The 17927-nt window shown below is 37.9% G+C and overlaps 2 protein-coding genes across 2 annotated transcripts; one reads left to right on the top strand and one right to left on the bottom strand.

Annotated features, from left to right (window-relative positions):
• Positions 1–1234: 1234 nt before the first annotated feature.
• On the bottom strand, positions 1235–3817 carry LOC104422039 (guanine nucleotide-binding protein subunit beta-like protein). The gene is made up of 3 exons (XM_010034257.3): positions 3404–3817; positions 2279–2861; positions 1235–1568 (listed from the first exon to the last, which is right to left on the bottom strand). Exons 1-3 carry the CDS (start codon positions 3700–3702, stop codon positions 1467–1469), a joined length of 984 nt encoding a protein of 327 aa, XP_010032559.1. The 5' UTR covers positions 3703–3817; the 3' UTR covers positions 1235–1466.
• A 9225-nt stretch (positions 3818–13042) lies between these two features.
• On the top strand, positions 13043–17927 carry LOC104422029 (peroxisome biogenesis protein 3-2). The gene is made up of 7 exons (XM_010034246.3): positions 13043–13566; positions 13843–14004; positions 14116–14315; positions 14466–14596; positions 16166–16293; positions 16653–16880; positions 17239–17927. The coding sequence occupies exons 1-7, from the start codon at positions 13559–13561 to the stop codon at positions 17492–17494; spliced, it is 1113 nt and encodes a 370-aa protein (XP_010032548.2). The 5' UTR covers positions 13043–13558; the 3' UTR covers positions 17495–17927.

Below are 17927 nucleotides of genomic sequence, written 5' to 3'. Positions count from 1 at the left end.
ACGGTTAAGTGGGGTGAGCATCGAACAGAATGAGCATCGAATGTCAAGTGGAAGCAACAAGCCAAGCGAACAGCGAGCGGCATGAGTGATCCAAAATGAGGGAGGCAAGTGTAAAGTGGTGAGCAGAGAATTATTTATTTCGATTTTAGCAAATTAAAGACTAAGAGGACAAATGAGACATAAGAGAACGAATACTAAAGGATGATACCATAATAAGTTGTTTTTGCCTTTTTAAACGCCGTGAGAACTCCTCATAAAAATATTTTTCTCCTTCGTAAATTATAACTATTAACGCCGTAAAAGACATTAAAAATAGAAGTTATTAAAGAATAATGTAAAATTACTTGAACTCATCACTAAAGAGCTGTTTAATATTGTTGACACCGTTTATTTTAAGGTTTTTGTCTATATAAAAAAATTATAAATAATATATATATATATAGTTAGGGTTGGTTCGGATTGGGCCATGGGATTGAGGATCAACTCGTGATGTTAGTCAAGAGTTTAGGAATGAGGACTAAGTAAACCGGGCCAAGACAAGGCGGGGTTGGGTCGATCCAGTCGGTCCCAAAGTCAACCCTAGACCGATGCTCACCCTTAATTTTTATGGGCGGAATGAATTGTGATTCGAAAAGGAATTTGACTGCTCATTTGATTCATCCTTAAAGTAGCAAGTCATACTTTTAGCCTAAGCTCTAGGCATCTCCTCTTCCTCTCTCTCTCTCTCTTCGCTGTGACGAAAGTGTTAAATAGCATGAGACGCTTATGTCTCATAAAAATGAATGTTTTCAAAATTATTTTTTAATTTTATGAATAATGAAAAAATATTTCATTCATTTTTAAAGTCATACAAATTAATAAATTTATAATCTATATATTCTAAATATGAATCAGCTACCCTTGGCTCGATGCCTTCAGGAGATGGCTTCTTGGTAAGACAAAACGCTTATGGCCACATCCCTTATATCAGCCAAAAAGCCATTACAATCCATACTCCTAAAATCACGAGGGAAAATTACCTTCTTTTTTTTTTTTTTGAGCAAGAATCAAGGGAAAAATACCTTACGAAGCACTAAAATTTTAGAGTTTTTATTCTACGTGTCCCTGTCATTGTTGTGATACGTGTCACCGTCATATAATTTAACAATTACACCAAATATCATGTCTACCATGAGATTGGTGGTAGAGAGGGGAAGAGCTCAGCCTTCAACGCCGGGCAGCCCTAAGTAAACCATTTAGAAGACAACATGAACTGGATTTGCCGTAAAAACAGGTATTATATCTCTGTTCTCAAAAAAATATGACTGCCCAAAGGCCAAATCTTCTAAACATAAGAGTAGAGGCAGGCATATATTGCTCCAAGCATCTTAAACAAGATCCTAAAAGGTTCTTTAAACCACTAAAAAGACATACGAAAAAGGGAATCTTTGAAAAACAGTTCAGCAGTAGCGATCGTCAAAAATTTCCTAATAACGCCCGATTCCCCAGACTCTGATCACGCCATCATTGTAACCACTGAACAAGGTGCTTCCATCAGCGCTCCAGTTCAAGCTCGTGCAGTAGATGACCTGCAGTTTTTTCCATGCAGAACGTTATCAGACAGTTAGCATTCCCATTGATACCAAAAGTTCATGCCTCCTATGAAGAAATAATAGCAGGCAAGCACAATTATACAGTTCGATAATGGTGAGGTGCTAATTGTAGTCATCCAATAAGCTCATCATATGCTTTTTCCCAGTGGATAATCAACTTGGGCAGGTATCAAAGTAAACCAGAGAAAGTAACATCAAAGAAATCCCTTATGCAGAAATGCCAATTATGCAGCAAAGTATTCTTAATCAAGGTGTATGACCATAAGACGTCTTGAGCTGCAGAAAAATAACAGATCTACAGGAATGCATCAAACCCATGCCAGCGTACAAATTGAGTGACCAATGAATTAATTTCTAATTTGGTGGTGTAGGAAAGATGTGTACGATCGAGTATTACTGAGATGCAGTTGGTCAGCCTGTGCACACAGTCTAGAAACCTTGCAAAAATGTGATCAAGCAGGATAGAGCATATGCCACATCAATGTTACAAGAACAACTACCTCTGTATTCACATCTTTTGAATGTGCTTCCACCACATATTTCCAACACAAAGTATCAGAAGAGTAAAGAAACAGAAGAACCAGTCGCAATATAAGGTGAATAGGAAACATGGATGCACACTGTATCAAGCAATAAAATTGCTGGAGGATCGAAAAGAAACTTCATAGCATAAAAGAAAAATCTACCTTCTTATTTGAGCTCATGGCCCCCGTAGTTCCATCACTCATATCAGCTTCATTCTTCAAATCAACCCTCAAGTCCTCGACAATGCTCTTGCTCTCCAGATCCCAGATCTTAATGCTGTTCTCTGTGGCTGCGCAGAGCCAGTACCTATTTGGACTGAAGCAAAGTGAGTGAATAATGGCACCAGCCTCCAGTGAGTACAGCTTCTTCCCTTCTGCCAAGTCCCAAAGCAATATCACTCCATCCTTGCCACCGCTCGCACAAAGTGACCCATCAGGAGACACAGCCACGGTGTTCACATAGCCAGAATGCCCCTGCAGGGTGTTCCTCAGCTTGCAGTTGGTCAAATTCCACACTTTCACAGTGCGGTCCCAAGATGCGGACACGATGGTTGGCTGAAGGGTGTTGGGACTGAACCTGACACAGCTCACCCAATCATTGTGAGCCTCACCTTCCTGAATGGTGTACTTGCACTCTCCCAGAGTGTTCCACAGCTTGATCGTGCGGTCGCGAGACGCCGACACAATCTGCCGGTTGTCGATGGAGAAGGCCACCGAGAGCACATCCTTGGTGTGGCCCACGAACCTACGACAGAATCAAATGGAACCAAGTCATGCTCTCAGTCATCCTATCAGGACAGCACTCGCCACTAAGGGATCATCAGAGTACCAACTAAATTTCACAGAGCTCGTAACGGACTAATATGAAATTAATGTCCAAAAATGTCCAACACTAGTGTGAAACAGAACCAAGCTATGCTCTTAGTCATTCAATCAGGACAGCACCTGCAACTCAGGAATCAAATAAGCCCACTCAATTTCACAGAGCACATAAAGGAATGCGCATCAATCAAATGGATCTCCAAGAATTACCAAAATTAGTGGGGAACAAGGCTACTTAGCCAAAGAAAAACTCAGTCGTGTGAAGCTGAATCTACGAACTGCTATCAAAATCTAGAAAGAACAGACCCATCAAACTGAATAAAAAAAACCAACTTTAGATCTGGAAGAGCATCACTGGGCACTAGAATGACATAAAAACAATTCCTTTACTGATCAATCGAGGCAATAAGACAACAACTCAACCCAAAACAGATCCACAGGAAAGGATGTAGATAGAGGGGAGACCTGCGGGCGGAGACGCCGGTGGCGAGGTCCCAGAGGCGGAGCTCGCCGTCCCAGGAGCCGGAGAGGGCGAACTGGCCGTCGGAGGAGAGGACGACGTCCTGGACGAAGTGGGAGTGGCCGGTGAGGCGGCGGCGGGGGACGCCGTAGACCTTGTCCTCCTTGGTGAGGTGCCAGAGGATGATGGACTTGTCGCGGGAGGAGGTCACGATCATGTCGGCGTTGTCGATGGGGACGGCGATCGCCGTCACCATGTCCGTGTGGGCCTTCATCGTCCCCTTCAGGTGCAGCCCCTCCGCCATGTCTGCTCTTCGATTAGGGTTTCTCTGCTGCTGCGGGAGGAGGAGGAGGAGGAGAGAGAGAGCGGCGACGGAGAGGAAGAGAAGAGACTGAGAGGAGGCGCGAGGATGGGGGGCGTAGATGAGGTTTTTATATGGCTTGCCCCGGTTAGGGTTTTGAAGGTTTCCTTTGTTATTTCGAATAGGATAAACTCGGGACAAGAACTCTCACTTGACTTACCATAAATCCCTTTTCACTCGCTTAAATATGTTATCGAAGTAAAATAGATCATTTAAGTGTTATTTTTGATAGATTGTTCTACATGAATTTTTTTCATTATTTTCCGATTTCGACTTGAATATTTTTTATTTTTTTTATTTTTATTATTTGTTCACGTCTGCGCTAATAAATGCCCGTTTGGTTTGGTTTTGGGGAAATGCCATTAGAAAAATGCATTAAGGTAAAGGGTTCTTCGAAATGTTACACCATTTGGTAAATTATAATCTCAAATAGCATTTAAAGATAACTTTAGTATAAATACTTGTTTGGCAAAACTTACATTACAAATGGGCTTTTGCTTTTATTTTTATTTTTTTTTTAATTTGAAAATCAAATCTAGCAACGGTGGTGGCAGCCGCCTAAGGTCGCGACCTAAGGTGACGCCGTCACCACCTGGAGGTGTAGAGGCCAGATTTGGCCATCTAGCGGCCTGAGGTCATGCGAACCCAAATTCGCGCCTCCATTGCCAAATTGTTCTCAACCTCGACGAACATCCTCCCTTGGAGTGCGGGGACGAGCGAGAAGAAGGTGTCAGATCTTCGTGGGCGGAGGTGCTGGTGTAGCGAGTAGCACGGGGATGGAGCGGGAAGAAGAAGATGAAGAAGAAGAGAAGATGAACAGTGATATGGTGAAATTTCGCATTTCTCAAATGCCCAATGCCTAAAGCAGCTCCTCCCCAGCATTCAGCTTTCAGCATTGGAAATGCTCACATTTGGCAAATGAGCTTTCAAAAATATTTACTAGACACAAAATTTTCACCAAGGGGCTTTAGCGGTCCAAAGCCCCTTAGGAAAGTAGAACCAAACGGGGGCTAATAATGCCCATGTAAAACAAGTAGCATCCATGTTGAATTTTCCGAAGAGGCAAATCATCAATAGTATTTAAGTAATCGATTTTTTAAATTTGTGGTACTCAAGTAAGAGTTGCGAGAAAATTATGGTACTTCTAATATACTTATTCAAAAAATGGTCATACATGTGTTTGTTGAAGGAGCGATTATTTAAATATTTGAAAAAATTATCAATTTAGTCTTATACCTATAGCATCGATGTCAATTCAATTTTAACTTTTCAATTTTGTTAATATAGTTCAACTGATTTGTGCAATATTTAAATGTAATATTTCTTGCCAATTGTTGCTGTAAATTGTGACGTGAAAGTCAACAAATTGCCCCCATTAGCATGTCGGCAATAATTAGACATCATATCAATGATTTTCGGTGACAATTAGCAGGAAACACTACATTAGAAATTTAGCTCAAAAGCTTAGGATTACGCTGACCAAGCTAAAAAGTAGGCATGATTAAGTGGAATAATTTGCCATTGACAAGGAAGATATGATAATTGTAATTGCATTTTAAGACAATCCAATCAAACCTTTGGCAAATACATATTTTTTGTCAATTCTAAATGCATTGGAATTTTCAAAAAAAGAGAAGAAAAAAAGGTAATAAATAATTTTAACATGGGACATGTAAGGGAGGTAAAAGGAGGCATTGGAAGTCAAAAATTTGATGGAAAAAGTGCGGGTCTTTATGCATTTATTATTTTCACATAATTACTCATTTCAATGTTAAATCTAATCTAGTTATTTATATTTGAGTTGATGTGAGTAAAATAAGAAGAAAGTATGATGAATTTCAAGTATCAAGGGTTGTACGATGGTTGGGAAAAAGGAGAGGCGAAGGAGGTAATTTATAATTAATACTACTTATGTATTAATAAATAAAAATTGTTTTGATAATATTTTATTTTTGATCTTTATTGAAAATTAAATTTAAAATGTGTTGGATTTTATATTCAATGGGCCTTATTAATGAGAAGTATATATATTTGTGTGTGTGTGTGTGTTGTGTGTGTGTGTCTATGTGAGACCCTCATGGTAAAGTTTATAGGGATACCTGCATTGGCCATCCCTAATCTTTTTATTTATAAATAAAATTGACGGGATAATGACAACAGGAGTGTCATAACTCTTTTATAGAGCTTACTTAAGTACCATGAATTTTTTTCGTTCACTTAAATGTCATCAAAGTAAAATTGATCATTTTAGTGTTATTTTCGACAAATCGTCCTACATAGATTTTTTTTATTAATTTTCCATTTCAAGGTGGATTTTTTAATATTTCATTAATTATCCATGTAAAAATCAACAATGCTACATGGGACAACCGGTGTCCACATTGGATTTTCCAATGAGGCAATTCACTGATAGCATTTAAGTAATCGATTTTTTAAATTTGCAGTATTTAAGTGAATGAAAAAATGTTATAACATTAAAGTGAGCCTATACAAAAATTATGACACTTTTAGATTATGTTTGCTTAGCTTTCCCATTGGGCTTTCAACTTCCAAAACCCCTTGAAGAAATGCTAAGGTGTTTGGCAAGCTTGTTTAAGGTTGCGTTTGGAAACTGCTTTGCAAATGGACTTTGAACACCTAAAGTCCTTTTAGCTAAATATAAGGTGTTTGGGACAAATTTTACAAGTTCCATTAGCCAAAAGCTAGCATTCTCAAGGCTGAAAGCCCAAGGTGAAAGCCCAAGGCTGGTCTTGGGGTGCCTTGGGCTTTTAGCCTTCTGCACATGTAAAAATTATTGTTCATCATCTTCTACATGTTCATTGTTCATCTTCTCCATTGAGAGTAGTTGACGGGGTTGCGCAGGGTTGCGAGGGGCTAGCGACCGGCTAGAGGAGGTTGTCGATGGTCACGGCGACCTAGGCGACCGTCGCTAAGGTGTCATGGCGACCTCCACACCATCTGGGTCACGGGGGCCTCGTGATTTGCGTCTTAGCGACCTCGCCGAGGCTGCACAACCTCAAGCAAGGGTGGTATGGCCTCGGCGACGGCTGCTTGGGGTCGCACGGCGTCACCAAGGTCACGCAACCAAGGCATGGCCCTCAACAAGGCCCCCCAATCTCAAGCGAGGGTTGCGTAGCCTCGGTGACGACCACTCAGGGTCATGCAACCCAGGCGCGGCCCTCACCGAGGTCCGACCTCAGGCAAGGGTTGCGTAGCCTCGACGACGGCCAAGTGGGGTCACGTGACCGCCGGCAACCTCAAGCAAGGGTCTCGTCGGGGTCACACGACCCCCGCCGGTAGTGCCCAACCTCGGGTGGCCCTCACCAGTGGTTTCCAAGGGCCGCCGAGGTCCAGCGACCTAGACGATGGCCACTATCGACGATCCCATATCACTAGCAACCGCCGCCCTTTATCGGCCAAATATTTTTTTCTTTTTTTTAATAATAAAGGTGCTTTGTAAATATAAGTTCTCCAAAAACTATTTTCTCAAAGATACTTCACAATGGACTTTTAGATTATAACTTACCAACCGCAATTTGCATTTTGAAAAACCTCTTTCATTTAGGTTATGTTCGTTTTGCGGAAAATAATTTATGCGAAAACATTTTCTGTATTTTTCGACATTCGTTTCACGAAAAATGAATTCTTTGAGGAAAATGTTTTCCATGAAATGAAAAAAAAAATCTTCTAGATTTGGGGAAAATGTTTTCCACCTTTGAAAAGTGGAAAATATTTTCCTTACTTAATCTTTCTTATCTCACACATCTACAAATCATCACTTCCTCCTCTCATTTCTTCTTCTTTTTTTCTTTTTTTTTCAAATTATTTTTTTAATTTTCTTTTTCTTTTTAAATTTGAATTATTTTTAATTTCCTTTTTTTTCTTTTTTTCCTTTGGTTCCCATCTTCTACTTTCTTGGCTAGTCATCGGCCGTTGCTAAGCGAATCTGAGCTCGTCATTCTCAATCTTGTGCTTTGCACTCTTGTTTATCATTTTATTGATTTACTCTATCCTGCGGTTGTATATTACTCAAGCAAAAGCTTTACATATTTTACTTCTTTTCTCTTTTGCTTCTTTTTAAAATCCATACAAATATTTTTTTTTAGAGTAAATGAGCGTTTGATTATAATGAGAGAACCAAGATATGAAGCAAGTTTGCTTAGATTTAAAGGCAAGTTCATATTTGATGGATCTATAGGTCAAGTAAATCGTGCTTGCTTAAGTTGTGAAGTCTTATAAAATATTTTCCTTACCGAATATTGGAAAATATTTTCCAAAACATTTTCAAGTTTTAGCTGAACACTAGAAAATATTGTCATTTTCTTGGAAAATAACTTATGAGAATTTTTTTTTTTTTTTCGAAAATGGCCAATTTTCCGTGAAACAAACGGACCCTTAAAGTCCTTTGCATTTTCCTAAAGACTTTCTCCAAAAGTCTAACCAAACGCACACTAAGGAGCTTTCAATCAAATGTTAATTTTGAGAAAGCTAAAAACCTAATGCTGGTAGGAATCAATTTTGGGCCTTTAGCATTTAACCAAATGCTAAAATTACTTTTTTTCTTTTTAAACTACTATCATAATACTTTAAATTTTTCGATTTTACTTTTCATTGTTCCAAAACTACCCTTATATTAACTAGAGTCGGCAAAGAGTTTAATTTTTTAACAAAAAAAAGAAAAATGAAACTAAAAGCCATTTATAAAAAATAAAAAAAATGCCAAACACTCTTTACGAAATAATAGTTTTGCAAATAATTTTTTACCAAACGCAATTTGTATTTCCCCAAAACTCTTTAGTCAAAGATATTTACATTTCTCCGGGGCCCATTTTGAAAACTAAATGAAACGTAGCCTTAGTGTACTTACCCCAAGAAACCCTTACCTAAATTCGAGATCCACGGACCCCGTATCATCGCGCCCCATTTCATCGTTCGAAATTTATGGATGGGGCTCACACGACCGACGATTTCATGATTTGATGCTTAGGTCAAGCCATGTCACTAGGAGGTGTTGACTTGTTGACTTGTGCTCTTGGCCATTGGCTGGGCAGAAGCTATTCGCAATGCGTTCGCCCACCTTGAACTAGAGATGATTAATGGGTGTGTCCAAAATCGGATCGTGCCTTTGAATTAGGTATTACACGAGCTCTCTTAGGGTGCATTTGATTCAGCTTTGCAAAGGAGCTTTGAATATAAAACAAATAGTAAAAACCAAAGCTAATTGAGGAAATGAAAATTGTGTTTGATAAAAAAATTTTGCAAATAGACTTTAAGTTCAAATTATGTTTAGTAAAAAAAACTTTTGCAATAATCTTTGGGTATATATATATTTCTTATATACTTTTATTAAAAAAACCCAAAGCTTTCACCAATTCAGTGAAGAGTTACGAATGCCGGTGAGCTAGATCTGGCGTCGATGGCCATCGATTGAGGTCACTCGAGGTCGAGCAACCTCTAGTGAGGGTCGTATGAGGTCACACGACCTTGAGCGAACCCCAACACCTGGTTCTCGCGACCTTGCACGAGGGTCGCCGAAGGTCATGAACCCCGATGGTAGTCACCTACGTCGCGCAATCCTCAAGAGACTCAAGCGAGGGCTCACACGAGCCTAAGCAACTATTGCTTGAGGTCATGAGACCCAAGCGGTAGTCACCTCGATTGCGTGCTACTTGGGTTAAGCGACCCTCATTGAAGGTTGCCCAATGTCAAGCAACCTCAATCAATGGCCGCCAATGCTAGATCTGCTTATTGGCAACCGTAGCCCTTTGCTAGACCGACGAAGGGTTTGGGTAATTTTTTTAATTTAAAAAAATATAACTAGAGACAATTGAAAATTTGAAGGATTGGTGATGGTAGTTTTGGAAAAAAAAAACTAATTTAAGTATTAGGTCGAACGCTAAAAGCCCAATGATAATCCCTATGACTAGTATTGGGTTTTCAGTTTTTTCAATGCTAGTATTCAACCGAAAACCCCTTCAGAAAACTTACCAAATACCTTGGTATTTTCTCAAGAGTTTTGGAGGTCGACAACCCCTTTGAAAAACTATACCAAATGCACTTGTATTAGCACATAGTACGCGCCACTTTTTGCATTGCAAAAGCTTGGCTTGAGTTGGATCGTGCTTTTTATAGCTAATGCCCTTATATGGATTCGCTCAAATTTGTCTTAGCATGGATGGGCCTAGTCAAGGCCAAGTGTTACTAGACCTATAATTAGTTCAGGCTTAAATCTTAGATTGTATTTCACTGTATGGATTTCTAATAAGGACAAAATTAAAGAGGATATACGATGAAATTTTGGAATTTTGTTATATCTCACATACTGTTTGGTGAATTGTATTAACAAAATAGGATATTCTCCTATGTTATTTAATAATTATTTAGTATAACAACGTATCAATGTAAATAAACCTAAAATTGCACAAACAGAAATAATAAGAATTTATTTTGGTTCACTGCTAAAAAAACAATGCACAACCTCCATCAATAGATGCATGATTATTGTAAGATCTACATCTTAAAAAAAATAATAATAAGATCGTTGTAGCATTCTAGAATCATGGGTTCAATTATGATAAGAAATATAAATGGACTACGGCAACATCGATCCGACTACAACAACATTGACAAGGTAAATCAACCAGCAATTACCAATTCTAATAAAAGAGTGAACATGTGATTATTTAACTTTGCAATTCCGAAAATATACATTGACTTGCTTTTCTCAACGCTTTTGTGAAAATTTCAACATAAACCACAAGTTTATGGAAAAGGAGATTCGACTTTTTGGTTGCTTTTCATGGACCTTTGTTGTGAACTAGAGACTCACAAAAGAAAAATAGCCACGACTGTCTCGTTTAAGTGGAGCTTTGACATAAATAAAGAGCTACAAAAGAGTCGACGGTTCGACATGAATTAGAAATGCAAAAGAGGAGATGGATAGAATTAAGAGATCCGTTTCAAGTTTTAAATTATTCATTTAAAATTGGGGTTATTCTACTTCATTTTTATTCTTATTTTATTTATCTTTCTCTCTATTTTATTTTTTTATTCCCTTCCACAATAAAATTTATATTAACTAATAAATATAGAAAATAAATATATAGTATATTATATAATAGAAAGAATTTTTCAAATATATCAAAAAATATTGAAAATTGTCCATCACTTTTTGTTACTTTGAATTTTCTTTTATATTAGAATCCAAGTACTATTTTATATTTAATTATTATATTATATTTTTTTTTTAAGTTTGGAAATTTAATATTCAAGAAAAATAATAAATTCTATCTACCTTTATCTCACTTCATTCATGGGATTTTTTATTTACTATATATTTTTTAAATCCGACTTTATTCTATCTTGAGTAGACATTAAACATAAAATATGATAAATTTTATTCTATTTCAACTTTTATCATGATTAGTCTTGACTATCTAATATAACCTTAGATTTCGGCTAATGTAACTCAAACCAATTTTTTTTTTAATTATTGGCTTTTATTATGTCCATATCCCTGAATTATATGCATGGTGGGCATTAGACTCTTACAACGACATCCGCGAGACAGTCGCACAAATCACCTCTCTCCATTTCTTCTGTAAAAGAGCAGTCCAAATAGGTATAGAGAGAAAAGGCAGGAAAATATTCAGCTATTAAGTATTTTTACCTCTTTATACTGCAAAACAGTTCAAGACCATCCTCAAATCTCAATAATTTATGTAAGCTTTCAATAGAATTCCCGTGAGATAAAAGTCAAATTGATAATCGTGAATTTTAAGTAAACCAACAAAATCAAAGTACAAAAGGGTCAACATAAATGTTATCTCATTGCATAAAATTTTTCGCTCATTTTCAATTTAAATTGTTATCTTTCTTTGAAAATTTGGATTTATCCTTAGAAGTAACCCAAACAGCATCTTTTTCTTCTTTTTCATTTTCTCTTTCGTTAGTCAACTAGATTGCCCAATAGAAGGTAAAAATCGTCCGAGGCAGCAAAAAAGAGACATAATAGGAATATGGACGGGCATATGTCACGTAATTTTGGCCAAAAGAGTAAACATTCAACAATAACGCACATGACACGGAGTCGAATTATCTATAAATTTCATACGGTGTGTAAATGGAGACTGTCAACCTTTTTGGAGACAAATTCTGCTGTGAATTGATATCTATATATGTTAGATTAATATCACGAAAAATTAAAATTAATATACTCGCGATATTTTTATTTCATCAAAAATTTCAAATTAGTACATTCACGATACATTTACTATCCATCAATTTAATACTTACGATAAATGGAGGGTAAAATCCAAATTGATACACCCATTATGTGTCATCCAATTTAATCAATTTGCGGTAAAATTTGACAGAAACTAACTAAGGATATATTTGTTACTAGAGTAACGACTTGAAGTTTTTTGTGATAAATATATCTCAACTCTACCAATATAGGGTTAATGTGCAAATTCACATTTATTTTTCTATTTTTCTTGAAATTTGAATAATTTTTAAGTTTTGATGAGAAATAAAAAAAATACATATTATCTATTTTTAAGTGTAAACAAATGGGCCATAAAATATTTTAAAGAAAATATCATAAAAATTATAAAATTATGCCAACCGATGTAACACATTTATTTAAATTTTTTTCCGTGACATCAAAAACCCAAACTTATACATATTTACCCTTGCCCAATAATTACTGTTAAAAATCTACCGATATGGATTTGGAAAGCAAAATTTGTTAACATGACTTTAGTGACTTAAATAAAGCAAAAATAACATTATTTTGATTGAAAAATCATTTGACATAATATTAATAGAGAGCAAACGTATAACTTAAATAAAAGTTTGAGATTTCAACACAAGGGCATTGTTCGGGTTCTCGATGTCACAAAAAAAGCATATGATAAATGTATTGCAGTAAATATAAGTTGAGATTTTTTTCAATATATAACTTGTGCGATAATCTAATGAATACCCAAAAGTTATGAGAATATATAATAAAACCTAGTCCTATCTAATCTTTTGGTCACCGGTGACGTTAGATATCTTTCCGGTAACAAAGTCAAAACCAAATCCCCTTGGTAAATTTTTTATCCTCATTTCAATTAAAAATGTACTCTTCTTAGACACTTGTTAAATTATTAAATAATGTTAGTTTGAATCCACTAACTTTGGGACATGCATAGTTATCATCTTGGAAAAAAAAAAAATGTTTTTTTTTTCGGTTAAATCTAATCAATGCCCTACTCACAGGAACCTTCCCGAATCGTCACTGGATTCCACAGAATCTCTTTTCTCCTCCGTAAAGAACATAGGAGGAGGGGGACAGGAGAAAATTACAGACAAAAACCGAGATATAATTCTTGATTTTGGGTACTTTTTTTTTTTTTTCTCGTCCAGAGATCGTTCTCGTCTTCGAATCGACATTGGTAGGCACGAATTTTAATGTTTCGTGGATGGAACCCCATCTCTAGGTTTGCCCCGATTCTCTGTCGGCAGACATCTCCATCTTCATCTCCATCTCCATCATCTCCTCGTTCTCCTCATCTTGCTCCGTGAATCTGTACTCTCTCCGGAGGAGGGGAGTCTTGGGCAACAGAGGGAAGGAGAACTTCAAGAGGGGAAGAACCCCCTTTGAAAATCCGCACCCCCACGAATTAAAGATTCTGCGGTTGCCCAAAAGACCCTTTTCTTGAATCAGTATCGTCTCTTTCGCTCACTCCTTGGCGGCTTCGGATCTCCAGCGATGGCTTTGCATTGATTTCTGGGCTCCGTAGCACCAAGAAAGATGATTAGGTCAGTCGGTTTGCTCGCTGTCTTTGCGAGGCTACGGTGTCGTTGTGCCGCTTTCTTGCCTAAAAAATTGGTCTTTGCCATATGGGCACTTGCATTTTTTCACGTATGGTTGATATCTAGCCGAACTATGGCCTTTGTTTGATGTATATTCTTGACTGTGTTTCTGGGTTCTATCCACATCCTAGTGAGGTTGTGTTGTGTGTCCTGTTTCTGTTGCTAAGAACAAGAAAAGCACGAAGGCTGGGTTGATTTATCTTCAAGCTTGTGTGAATACAGGGATTTTTGGAGGCGGCATCGGAGAAAGATTTTGTTTGGTGCTGGCATTTTGGGTAGTGGATACCTTCTGTATAAGCTTTATGATGCCCGTAAGAAGCAGCTTTTGGATCTTGAAAAGGTGTTGGCGGGTGAGCGCGAAAATGAGGAACTCGTCAAGGCTCAGTTAAGAGAATTTAGCTTTCCATCTGTTGTTTTTCTTAATGTAACGGCTGTGGGCTGTTACCACAGCTAAGGACATGCTCTCATGCTATGGTTTGTGAATTTTGATGGCAGTATGCAAACCCATTTCGAGAGTATCCAAGGAATAGCCAATACAGCAACCATGCCTCATGCCATGCACTATGTAAGTAGCCGGATAGCGGAAGAGTTGGACTTGACACACTTGACAGAGAGGTTAATGAGAGGAAAAGGCCAACCCAACACGTTGACGTCTGCAGAGAAACTTGAATTGTGGGATCAACTGAAAATTCTGAGTATGATTTTGCGCTATTTATCTTGCTTTCCTATATGCCATTGGGCTGTGACATCTTATGAGTATGCTTCTTAGTCATACTGTAATCCTATGACAAACCAGTCTACTTCATAACCGCATTTCACTTCTTCTTGTTAATTTTTTCCTTCAGGTTTTACAAGAATGTTAGTCTCACTTTGGGCAATGACATTACTCAGCTTATACATCAGAGTTCAAGTCAATATCCTGGGGAGACATCTGTATATTGACACTGCTCGGGGCCTTGGAAGCCCTCAATTACTTGTAAAAGCCTCTTCCATATTAATTTCTTTTAAAGCATATCTTCTGACACATCTTTCTGTTCAGTAATTGGGTCTGCTGGAAATACAAGTGCTTTTCTTGTCATAGTCATCTAAGGCTTGCTTTAAGGCGTTCTCATGGAGTTTCCAGTGTGTTTACTATAGTCAAGATCACAGTGGATTGTTGTTTACTATTTTTCAGATAACAACTTATCTTCTGTTGCATTTCTTTGCCCTCATGAAAATGCAGTTGATGCTTTTCTTGACCTTATGAGTACCAAGTGAAGGCACATTTTCAAATGCACTGGCTATCAGTACCTAAGTTAATAATTCTGTTGATCTGTTTTGTTTCAGTTTTGGCTGTCTCCACTTGTATAACTTTAAGCAATTATGGATCCTGTCACTTGGAACATGATTTTGGAAAGTTATTGTGCTACAGACCATATTTATAGACAGACGTTAGACTAGCTGAACTAGTATATAGTTTGAAGATTCAGGAATTGCAAACCAAGCAGAAGCTAGTTAGGGACTAAAGAGACGATTTGGATATAATTTGGCATATGTTGTCATATCAGGATCATTTAAGCAGTTATTACTTAAGGATAGAAGAAGCAACTTTCACCCATACTGTTGCATTTCATGCATTACAATGTTTGACAATCTTGTTACTTTAACAATAAATCATCAAAATTGCTCCTTCAGAATCTTCTTATCATAAACTGTTGGATATGAGCTTTTGCATTTGGTGTGTAGGCCTTTCTCCCTGCGTAGATGTAGGCTTCATCATCTCCTTCCTTGAACCTCTCCTCATAGCAAGAATGCTTTGGCTTTTTAGCCAATTTAAAATTTTCAATTTTGTCATTATTGTTTACACTTTATGATTGTAACTAGGAGATCAGTCAATATCCTGATACAGGTCCAATTACCTTTGGATCGTGCATGCTTTTGATTTTTTCCTGCTCCTTGTCCTCCTACTTCAAGGAGATATTCAAGTTATACATAAGCATGGTGAGATGTTAGACGAAACTATGGCATGTGCAGAGGTCCATGCAATGTTCTTAATTGCTAGACGCCATTATTAGAGGGTCCATTAGTAACTTTTTATTTGACTTTTAGTTCCATATTACTAATGTCTGTATATTTATTATATGGGGTTCAAATGCTCTTCCATATCTCTATCTTGATATGAAGTGTGAGGTGTGTTGACAATTTCTGGACTCCCTCTTAAAGAGCTGGCTTAGTATGTATCTGAAAGCAGAATCTGAACAGTTAAATGTAGATAGAGCATAAATCTCTGATATTAGTGATGTAGTATTTTGAGTTTAGTGACAATTCTACGAAAAACAAAGCGCTATAAGATGAGAGGTTCCATTCAGCTGACCACACCTGGTGGGATGTGGCTTGTTGTTGTTGTTGGAGTTGTTTGTAGCAGATACTTCTTAAGTCATTGTGTTCAATCTGAAGTTGCTGCTTTTCGTATAGTGTACTTCTATCTCTTGCCTGACTATTCACAGGTATAATGCACCACTCGTAAGTTCATGTCAGTACTCTTTGTTAATATTGTTCATGACAGGACGATGCTGATCTCATTGACATGGAGGACCAGCAGAAGTTCCTTGCAAGTGCTGATTTTCTCTCCAATCATGGCTTGGCAGCCTTGATATATAATATGCAGGCAGCTGCCGCTGAAGTTCTCAAGGGGTAAGGCTCTTTGTCACCTGCATCGACATGTCCATCTCTATGAGAGAGTGTGTGAGCCTCCTTTTAATTCCGTCTTTGGTCCTTGGGTCTCGCCTCAGAGCGCTTAAGGCATTCTTTGGTGCCTGGCCAATATGGGTTCTGTGTGGATGACTGGAGGCTGTGGTGGTAATTGTGGTGTTTTGTGAGATACAGCCACTGGGCCCTCTGCTAAGCTATCTTGACATGATTTCTCTCCGAGGCTAACTTTGTACTTATAGGGTATGCTTAGAAATTTCACAAAAAAATGCACCTCCAGCATGTTTCATCAGAGATTTGCTTGATCTTGCTTTCTTAATGCAGTATTTGAAAGTCACTTGCAGGAAGCAATTGAGAGATTTCTTTGACAATGCGGCACTGCATGAGACGATTTTACAAATACTCGACACCTTCATGATCATGGGAAGCCCCCTTCAGTGGGTGGGCTATTTGATGCCTGAGGATGCTAGATTGCATAAGATCAGTGACACTTCTGGCAACGAGGATACAATTGTCCCCAATTTTACCAAGTTTGATCAGCTAATGGTGGAGGCTCGAACTGTGATATCAAGGTTTGTCTGTTAATACTAAGAATATGAGCAATGGGCATTCACAATTACATCAACTTTGTGAGAAGTAATTTTGCTTAGAAAATGCTATCTTTGAGACTGTTCTCTGTCAATAATTTGATGGGAAATGCCCTTGCTTTTAGAGTAGTTTGAGCTTGGCAAGGAATCATGGTTCATTGTAGATATATCTTTAGGGGTAGGTCATACTTTTATATTCAGTTCTTGATGAAAGGATGCATTACATCTGCAATGTACCTCAGTGGTCAAGTAGTTGGTCGACTGTTTTTGGACTTGGAGTCTTCTATCGAGCAAAGTATATTGTGACCTCCTTTTTGGATTGATTTCCTGAATTTTCCTGCAGTGCTGAATTTGGGGGTGTAGTTGATGTGTCATTGAAAATGGTTGTGCACGCACTGGTTGAGGAATTTGAACTTCAAGCTGGAGGAAGCAGTGCTGCTTCAGGGATACCACTAGCTAAACTCGTACCTCGAGTGGCGCAGATGGGGCCTCTACTTCTCGAAGAAGCGAGCAAGAACCGTTTCATCCAGATAATTAGAGACTCTCCAGATGTCGAACTCTTCTTCACTCTTCTATACACAAATATGCCGAATTCATAGGAAGCAAGTAGGCATAGTCTGTAGTTTAAATTCATCCACGAAACAGACGCTTCTATGTAAAAAGAAAAGGAGGAAAAACTTGAAAGGAGCTAGGTTTGGTAATTTTTTGGGTTAGGTTTCGGCACTTCCGAGAGGAATAATGAGGGAAGATGGGTGTTGGTTGGGTGCATTATTCATGTGATTCTTTTTTCTCAAGCACTTATGTTGTCCAGTGTTTTGAACTGGTAGATTGTGCAAGCAGATGTATTGATGTTGTAGTGCTGACTCCTCCTAAGATGAAGCTTCATGATGGAGGAAAGTACTCTCCAAAGTTGCCAATTCTGTTCATTTTGATGCATACCCAGTTGTCCAGAAATGGTTCCAGACAACCTTGAGGCTTCCTGACTCTTTATTTTTCTTATGGAAATAAATATGTTCTAAGGGATTAACGTTT

The sequence above is a fragment of the Eucalyptus grandis genome, chromosome 2, assembly GCF_016545825.1.
Source record: "Eucalyptus grandis isolate ANBG69807.140 chromosome 2, ASM1654582v1, whole genome shotgun sequence".
In the NCBI taxonomy this organism is placed as follows: Eukaryota; Viridiplantae; Streptophyta; class Magnoliopsida; order Myrtales; family Myrtaceae; genus Eucalyptus; species Eucalyptus grandis.
Note: the sequence above shows the minus strand (reverse complement) of the source record. Positions and strands in the feature narration are given on the sequence as shown.